Source organism: Dipodomys ordii, unplaced genomic scaffold (genome assembly GCF_000151885.1).
Source record: "Dipodomys ordii isolate 6190 unplaced genomic scaffold, Dord_2.0 Scaffold17, whole genome shotgun sequence".
Classification (NCBI taxonomy): Eukaryota; Metazoa; Chordata; class Mammalia; order Rodentia; family Heteromyidae; genus Dipodomys; species Dipodomys ordii.
Genome location: NW_012267233.1, coordinates 15,241,391 through 15,251,227, shown reverse-complemented (window position 1 = coordinate 15,251,227; position 9,837 = coordinate 15,241,391). Strand labels below are relative to the sequence as shown.

At 37.1% G+C, this 9,837-nt stretch overlaps 1 protein-coding gene across 2 annotated transcripts in view; it reads left to right on the top strand.

The window, feature by feature from the left end:
* The window catches only part of Dpy19l4 (dpy-19-like 4 (C. elegans)), a 59,676-nt gene extending 55,307 nt beyond the window's left edge, over positions 1 to 4,369 (top strand). The window contains exons 17-18 of one of the 2 annotated variants that reach the window (XM_013012430.1): positions 433 to 591; positions 3,685 to 4,369. In XM_013012430.1, coding sequence (XP_012867884.1) covers positions 433 to 591; positions 3,685 to 3,849 — 324 coding nt within the window. In that variant the 3' untranslated portion in view covers positions 3,850 to 4,369. The remainder of the gene's footprint in view (positions 1 to 432; positions 592 to 3,684) is intronic. The other variant, XM_013012431.1, reaches the window with a different exon arrangement.
* Positions 4,370 to 9,837: the final 5,468 nt, after the last annotated feature.

Here is a 9,837-nt window from a genome sequence, read left to right as displayed (position 1 = left end):
CTTTTTTCTTTTTGCTTATGTGGTGCTGAGGAATGGAACCCAGGGCCTCAAGCATGCAAGGCAAGCGCTCTACCACTGAGCCACCTTCCCAGCCCTTTCACAGATTTTCTTCCCCAGGCTGGCTTTGAACCATGATCCTCAGATCTCAGTCTTTTGAGTAGCTAGGATTATAGATGTGAGCAACCAGCACCTGAACAGAATAGGTACATTTGTAGACACATAGGAGATTATTGATTACCTCCGATGGAAGAAGGCAGAGGGGTTGGATACAAGGTTTCTCTCTGGAGGTAATGCAAATGATGGAAAAATAATGGTGAATGCCTAACTCTATAAATATATTAAAAATCTAATAGATGAATTGGATGGTATATAAATTGTATTTTAATGAACTTTTAGTTTCATTGTCTTTTAAAATCAATTTTAATATTTCAGATATATCAAATCTATTCCAAGCGATCTGCTGAAGATATTTACAAAATACTGACATCCTACAAAGCTAACTACCTAATCATAGAAGACTCTATCTGCAATGAGATGGGAACCATGAGTGGTTGTAGAGTTAAAGATTTATTAGATGTTGCAAATGGCCATGTAAGTATCTGAAAAGTTACTTTAGACTTTAATTTTGGAACATAACTAACTGGTGACTAATTCCTGTAATTCTAGCTACTCAGGAGGCGGCTGAGATCGGAGTGTCAAGTTTCAAACTCAGCTGAGACAGACAAATCCCTGAGAGTTTTATCTCCGGTTTACCTGCAAAAAGCTGTTAGTAGAGAGGTAGTTCAAGTGGTAGAATGCCTGCAAAGTGAAAAATGCAAGAGAGAGCACCAGGCCCTGAAGTACAAGCCCCTGTAGGAGCACTAGCATACACACAATAGATAGATAGATAGATAGATGCACATATATGCATATATTGTCTGTATATGTGAATGTGTTTTTGTCTGTATATAATATATATATATATATATATATATATATTTTTTTTTTTTTTTTTTTTTTTTTTTTTTTTTTTTGTCAGTCATGGGGCTTGAACTCTGGGCCTGGGCACTGTCCCTGAGCTCTTCAGCTCAAGGCGAGCATTCTACCACTTGAGCCACAGAGCCACTTCCATTTTCAGTAGTTGATTGGAGATAAGAGTCTCACAGACTGCCCAGGCTGGCTTTGAACCATGATCCTCAGATCTCAGCCTCCTGAGTAGCTAAGATTACAGGCGTGAGCCACCATCACCCGGGTTATATTTTTTTTTTTTACAAAGAAAAAAATACATTTACCAATACCAAAATTCCTTATTAATTGCATGTGCTTGTGTTGTGTTTTTCAATGTGCAAACATCTAGTCTTTTTTTTTTTTAATAATGCTGGGAATGAATCTAGGGCCTCATGGGCATGCAAATGTTCGACCACTGAGCTATACCCTCACCCAGTATTTATAAATAAAAGATTAATTAATTTAATTGGAATGATGATTTGATTATAATAACCTAAAGGGCAGCTAGTTACAGTGTTATATTCTTATATTTTTTAAACTTATTTATTTGTTTTGTTAGTTTGTGCCTTGAACACACGGTCTGGGCACTGTTCCTGAGCCCTTCAGCTCAAGGCTAATGCTCCACCATTTGAGCTACAGCACCACTTCTGGTTTTCTGGTGGTTAAATGGAGATAAGAGTCTTAGCAGCCAGGTACCAGTGGCTCATGCCTGTAATCCTAGTTACTCAGGAGGCTGAGATCTGATCATGGTTCAAAGCCAGCCTGGGTAGGAAAGGCCAAGAGACTGTCCAAGAAACCACCAGAAAACTGGAAGTGGCCACTGTGGCTCAAGTGGTAGAGTGCTCACCTTGAGCTGAAGAGCTAAGGGACAGCACCCAGGCCCAGAGTTCAAGCCCCATGACCAACAAAAAATAAAAACAAAAAATAGTGTCTCAGGACTTTGCTGTCCAGGTTGGCTTTGAACTGTGGTCCTCAGATCTCAGCCTCCTGAGTAGCTAGGTTTATAGGTGTGAGCCAGCAGCTCTCAGCACAGTCACATTCTTATGTTGAGTAATCTTATGTAATTTGATTCATAGCTAGAAAAAATGATTTTACCAATTAACATAGGACATGTGCAATGAATCCTTATTATGCAGTGTGATCAGAGTGACTTCAGTTGTTAGGATGTAGCTGGATGTTAATTTTTACATCAACTACAGCTTTTTGTTGTGGTGGTTTAAAATATTTTATTTGTGCAGTAGGATCGGGTCAGATGTCTATATAGGATTTTCTTTGTATAAGACAGTCATATAGGGGCTGGGAAGGTGGCTCAGTGGTAGAGTGCTTGCCTTGCATGCCTGAGGCCCTGCGTTTGATTCCTCAGCACCACATAAGCAAAAAGAAAAAAGCTGGAAGTGGCGCTGTGGCTCAAGTTGATAGAGTGCTAGCCTTGAGCTGAAGAGCTGAGGAACAGCGCCCAGGCCCAGAGTTCAGGCCCCACAACTGGACCCAAAAAAAAGAGGATCATGGTTCAAAGCCAGCCTGGGCAGGAAAGTCGGTGAGACTCTTTATCTCCAATAAACCACTCAAAAACGGAAGTGGCACTGTGGCTCAAGTGGTAGAGTGCTCACCTTGAGCTGAAGAGCGCAGGGACAGCTCCCAGACCCAGAGTTCAAGCCCCAGGACCAACCAAAAAAAAAAATTCACATTTGTGCTTCAGACTAGTGCTCTACCACTTGAACCACAGCTCCCTTTATGGCTATTTTGGTAGCTAATTGGATGTAAGAGTCTCATGGGCTTTTCTGCTGGGCTGGTTTTGAGCTGTGATTCTCAGATCTCAGCCTCCTGAGTGGGTGGGATTACAGTAGTGAGCCATCTGTGCTTGGCCCCTCCTTTTAAAGTTGACTTTCTGATATCTTTGATAGATATTAAGATTCTATTTATTATCTTATTACTTTATTCAAATGCTGTACTACTAAGGTACATATCCAGCAAGCATTTTACTGTTTTAAAAAGCCTGAAAGTAAGTTGAGTTGTCTTAGTTTATTTTAGGTAATTAGGTAATTATCAATCTATATTCAAGAGTAGGAATACAGAGTAGGATTATAATGTGTTCACTTTTCAGCCTTATCAAGTTCTGTGATTTGGTTTTTCAGAGGAAACTGTCTGTAAATTATGGGATTACATCTTTTAATAATTAGAAACATTTTTGTACTCATTTATCAATCTGATAGAAACTTCAGGAGTTTAGTAGACATGATGACTTATGACAAGTCTTACATTTGCTAAAAAGTGTGAGGTATTTTATAGTTCATGTTTAGCAGTAATATATATATATATATATATATTATATATATATAATACACACACACACACACACACACACACACACACACACGTATGGGCTTGGGCGCTGTCCCTCAGCTCTTCAGCTCAAGCCAAGCTCTCTACCACTTGAGCCACAACACCACTTCTGGTTTCTAGTGGTTTACTGGAGATAAGAGTCGCACAGACTTTCCTGCCGGGGCTGGCTTTGAACCATGATCCTCAGATCTCGGCCTCCTGAGTAGCTAGGATTACAGGCCACCAGTGCCTGGCAGCAATAATATTTTTCATGTCAAATGTATAAGGATTTGTACATTGGTTACTTGTACATGGATTGCATTTTTCTCATTAATTTCAATAAACTTAAACATTGTATTTCTTTTCTTTTGATAGGTAGTTTGTGAAGAAGGTGACAAGTTAACCTACTCAAAATATGGACGGTTTTGTCACGAGGTCAAAATTAACTATTCTCCATATGTGAATTATTTCACTAGAGTATACTGGAACAGGTCCTACTTTGTGTATAAAATCAACACTGTGATCTCCTTCCAATCTTGAAAAGTAACGAGTCTTCATTTCCAAGACTGAAGTTACTTGACTTAAATGTGATTTTCTTCTACCTATGTGGTGTCTGTTGCAGATCAGAGTTTGGACATTCAAAATGCTGCTGCTGCTTCTCTCTTGCTGTTAACCATGTCCAAGGTTTTGAGGGAAACAGAAAATCTAGAATTAACTTTCTCTGGTAAAATGTCAATTCTACTCTGCAATATTCCAGACAGTTCCTTCCTTACTATTACATGGTCTTTAAGATTTCTACAATGTTTCTCTATAATTCATTCTATCATAATACTGATCTTGAATATGTTCAAGTTCAAAATCTATTTCATATACATAATATTTAATACATATTTAATGTTATAATAGAAGGAAAGATCATTTTTCAAGCAAGTTTCTGAAGGTACTTAATGGCTTTATAACAATTAAAATTCTACAATAAACCAGTAATTTAAACATTAGTTGAAAACATGACATTTAAATTAAAATAAAAATTATATAAAGGAAAGTGAGTTGGCCGCCGATGGCTCATACCTGTAATCCTAACTACTCAGAAGGCTGAGATCTGAGGATTGCAGTTGAAAGCCAGCTAGGGCAGGAAAGTCCATGAGACTCTTATCTCCAATTCACCACCAGAAAACCAGAAGTGGTACAGTGGCGCTGTGGTTCAAGTGGTAAAGTGCTTGCCTTGAGCTCAGGAACTCAGGGACAGTGACTAGGCTGAAAGTTCAAGACCCACGACCAACCAAAAAAAGAAAAGGAAAATGAGTTTTAAGTATATACATAAAGATATATCCATAAGTTTTCATAAGACTGCTCTTAATCATTTGCTGCTTATGTGAGACTTTCTTAGAAACAGTGCATGTTATTATATTTTATTACTTTATGACTTGATTGGCTTTTTTTCTTTATGCCCATTAACTTTATTACAATTTCCTCATTATAAAACAATAATTCTTGTTACCTCTACGTATGTATTTTCAAATGGTCATTTAAAAGAATGTTGAGTGAGCCGGGCGCTGGTGGCTCACGCCTGTAATCCTAGCTACTCAGGAGGCTGAGATCTGAGGATCGCGTTCAGAGCCAGCCCGGGCAGGAGAGACCATGAGACCCCTATCTCCAATAACCACCAGAAAAACCGGAAGTGGCACTGTAGCTCAAGTGGTAGAGCGCTCACCTTGAGCTGAAGAGCTGAGGGACAGCGCCCAGGCCCAGAGTTCAGGCCCCATGACCGGACCCAAAAAAAAAAAATAGGGTATACAGTATATTCCCATTTTCTATGGTAGTATTAAATAAAAAACCTTGTCAGAATCAGTACACTACAAAGAGGATCTGTTTCTGGAAGTATATGCAGATACTGTTAAACATATATCTGCAGGGGCTGGAGGTTTAGCCCAGCGGAAGGGCATCTGCCCGGCGCACGCAAGGCCCTGGGTTCGGTCCTCAGCCCTGGAAAAAAACAACAACAACAAAAAACATATATCTGCATACAGGTATGTTTGTTTTAAAATGCAGATTACATTATTTGTGAAACTGATACTGTGTCATTGTTAGAGCAAAGCAACAGTTACATTTTCAATGCAAATTCATAGTACAAATACTATGTTCTTTTAAGTTTTCATATTCATAACCATTTATTAAAAGGAAAATAATTTGACCTTTTAAAGAGATTCACAGTAGGTGTAGTCTATAGATCATTTTCGTAAGATACATTTTAGTTTTATACACTGTTCAGTGAATAGGTTTTTACGCTTTTCACTTGTTATTAGAGTATTATAAAAAAATCACCTTCAGAACTCAATACTGTCTTTATTTTTTTAATTAAAATTTCTGCCATGTGCTGGTGGCTCACACCTATACTCAGGAGGTTGACGTCCTAGAGTCAAGCTTTGTTGCCAGCCAGGACAGGAAAGTCTATGACACTTTTATCTCTGATTAACCACCAAAATGCCAGAGTGGAGCTGTGGCTCAAGAGCCTTGAGCAAAAACCCTCAGGCACAGTGCTTATGCCCTGAGTTCAAGTCCCAGGACTGGCACACAAAAATTTTTTTTAAGTACATGATTTCTTAGAGTAACTCTAGGATACGTATAACAATTTCATTATTATAAAACAGTAACTCTTATAACCTCTATGTATTTTAAAAAATATTTTTATTGTAGTTGTAAAGGTGATGTACAGAGGGGTTACAGTTATTTAAGTCAGGTGAAGAGTATATTTCTTTTTTTCCAATGTCACTACCCTTGTTCTCTCCCAGTTTTCTATGTATATATTTTTAAATGATTATTTGGAGCTTAATTATTTGATAGCAGTGTCATACAACTGATGCATTTGTTTCATTGGTTCTCATTTTGCTCTTTTATATAATTGTCTAATTAAAGAGAATTATAGTGTTTTCCAGATCGACTCTGTACATCTTAGTAGTAAGCCAGTACTTAGCATTGAGTTTTATGAAACTATGACCATAGCTACCTGAGTACACAGTGAATAGTCACATGGTAGTACTTGTGATAAGAGCATGCAAAACAATGCAATTTAAATAAAACTCAGCTTGCATATTCAGAAAGAGAAGTAGACCATCCTATTTCTTATGTAGTATGAAACATTTGAATTTTTATTGCTATATTAAGATCACATGTGTTACTTTTGGTGATTTGGTGTGTTTTGTTTTTTGTTTACCATATTACTAAGCTGCTTCTACTTTTGTCAGCTTTTTCTTAAATAGTTTTGTAAATTTTTTAACTGAATTTTTAAGATAACTATTTTTTTATTCATCAGTGAAAGGGAAAAGTAAGCTTTATTCTGGAAGTGATGATCTTGGATATGAGAGATAGGGCTTATTTGCTTCTGTGTTACTATAGTTAAAAGTGCTAGACAATTTTGAGTTAGAAGCATGTATTTCCTTATTTTTAGAGTAACAAATGATTAAGAATCTGCAAGTACTTATTATATTTGGTAACTTAACAGGTGTTAAGTTTAACAACAAAGATCTATTAAAGGAACGAAGTTTATGGATCTTGGGTGGAAGGACTTTCTCCAAAAGGAAAAAACCCAAAACAACGATAAAACATACTTTGCCCTTAATAGGCAAATCCACTGAAATAAGTGCCTTACATTCTTTATTTCTGTATTCTTTAGTTTCTGTTTTCCCAAAAATATACATTTTCTTTTCCCTAATGAAATGTTAAATCTTTCCATGTTTATCAAAGGAGTGGAACTGGCAGTATAGCTCAGTGGTAGAGTACTTCCCTAGTATATCTGAAGCCCTAGGTTTGATCCTCAACAACACAATACTGTCAAAATAAAAAATTCTCCCTATGCTATTGTCACTACTAATTTCAATTCAGTAACAAATCTTTTTTAGCTTCCTAAACTAATTTAGCTTCCCAAATGCCAAATAGTCAACAAATGAAGCATACTTAATAAGTTATATAATATTGACTTGATATCTGTCAGTATCTTGGTGCTTTTTGTTAGACTGGTATAGTTTTACAACCTAAGGAGTATGTGTTGTACTTCACTCATTTTTTTCTAACTACTTTCTGTACATAGAGATTTTTCTTCTTTTCAGGACATTTAACCCAAATTGTGAATGGCCTCAATGTTCTGACACTCCATTCCATATAGTCCAAATTGATTCAAAAAATAGCAGAGATAGGAGCCAAAAGTGAGTTATAATTTGTGGCCAAAATGCTTAAAATAGATTCTTAGCCACACCAGTGACTTGTGTCTGTAATCCTAGATATTAAGAAAGCTGAGATCTGGAAATCATGATTTGAAGGCAGACTAGCCACAAAAATCCTTGAGATTCTTATCTCCAATTAACTAGCAAAATACTGGACTATAGGCCTCGCTCAAATAGTAGAGCACTAGCTGTGAGCAGAAAAATCCAAGCAAAAGTACAAGGCCTTGAGTTCAAGCCCTGATACCAACACTAAATAACAAGATTATTAAATTTTCTTAAGTTCCTTTATTTCAGAGAAATCAGTTTTTTCAGCCTCTTTTATTTTTGAACTATTAAAACATTTTTTATGTTTTGTGTGGATAAAAGTAGTGCCTCTTCAACTGGTGAAGTTGTGGATAGGCTGATCTTTGTCAAATTTATTTTTCATGCATGAATATTTAAAAGATATGTTGCAAATTATTCTCTGTATTTAAGAACCTTTTGATAAAACAGATAATCACTACTTTCTGATTTACATTTCAATGTATTTTCCATTTGTCCAGTTTTAAAAATGTATAGTCTCTCTTGTTGCTATTTGTAATTATTTTAGATCTCAGTATGTATTAAAATCATCCTTGAAAGTTGAAGTAAAATCAAATAATTTCTCATTGAAATTACTGTGTGTATAGTTAATACCTTAAATAAAATTAGATGTGAAAATTGCAAAGGAATACATAATATGACTCAAATTATTTTCTGTCAAGTAAAATTTCTGAACATTATATTTGTTTCCATGATAAAAAGGACATACTGAAACAAGATTTGTTGAGTTTAGTATAAAGGTCTCCTTGCATAATAACCACTGTTTAAAATATCTAGAATGTGCAACATCTTATTGTCAGTATGCATAATCCTATTGTAGTTTTATGAGAAATTCATTTAACTTGTGACTACTGAGTACATTTAGTGGACTAGTGATATCACAAAGAAATATACATATTGGTCTGGGAAGGTGGCTCAGTGGTAGAGTGCTTGCCTTGCATGCTTGAGGCCCTGGGTTTGATTCTTCAGCACCACATAAGCAGAAAAAAAAGCCGGAAGTGGCGTTGTGGCTCAAGTGGTAGAGCACTAGCCTTGAGCTGACGAGCTGAGGGACAGCTCCCAGGCCCAGAGTTCAGGCCCCGCGACCGGACCCAAAAAAAAAACAAAACATATCAAATTTATAGTGAAATAGCTCAAACTGCCTTTTCACATTTTAACAGCTTTTTGTTAATAGCTTTTAACAGATTAATACAATTGCCTTTATAAGTATTTTAACCTCCGAATCAATCTAAATATGTTTTGATTAAATATGCTCCTCTTTTAATGTTACATTTTTGCCAAAATATAGGAAATTTAGCTTGGGCCCTGGTGGCTCATGCCTATAAATCCTAACTACTCAGGAGACTGAGATCTGAAGGTCTTAGTTTGAAGCCTTCCTCTGCAGAAAAGTCCAAGTTCATAAGACATTTACCTAAAAATAAATAGCAGGGCTGGGAAGGTGGCTCAGTGGTAGAGCGCTTGCCTCGCATGCCTCAGCAGCACATAAGCAGAAAAAGCCGGAAGTGGCACTGTGGCTCAAGTGGTAGAGCCCTAGCCTTGAGCTAAAGAGCCGAGGGACAGCGCCCAGACCCAGAGTTCAGGCCCCAGGGCTGACAAATAAAATAAATAAATAGATAAATAAGTAACAGAAAGCCTGATGTAGATGTGTGGCTCAAATAAAAAGAGCACCAGCCTTGAGTGAAAAGCTAGGCAAGCATATGAGTCCCTGAGTACAAGCCACTATACCTGCACAGAAAACCCCAAACTTTTAGTAAATCTTTTTAAAGAGTTGGGTTACAAGCCGGGCGCCCATGGCTCACACCTGTAATCCTAGCTACTCAGGAGGCTGAGCTCTGAGGAGCTCAGTTCAAAGCCAGCCTGGGCAGGAAAGTCTGTGAGACTCTTATCTCCAATAAACCAGGCCCAGAGTTCAAGCCCCAGGAAGCCCCACAACCAACCAAAAAAAAGTTGGGTTACAAAGTAACTCATTTCAGATTTTGTAACATTCTAGAATGAAATTCTTCCTGGACCTGGTAGCTCATTGTATAATTTCAGCCCTTGGGATACTGAGGCAGGAGAACCAAGTCCAAGACCATCCCAGAGTACAGAATGAGACCTTGTCTCAAAAAAATGTAAAACAAACCATACTAACCAGTCACCTTTGGAAGATAAGTAACTACCTACCAACTCACTACCTTGAAAATATATAGAGAAGAATTCAAAAAAAATTTTATTGTGAAAATACTGT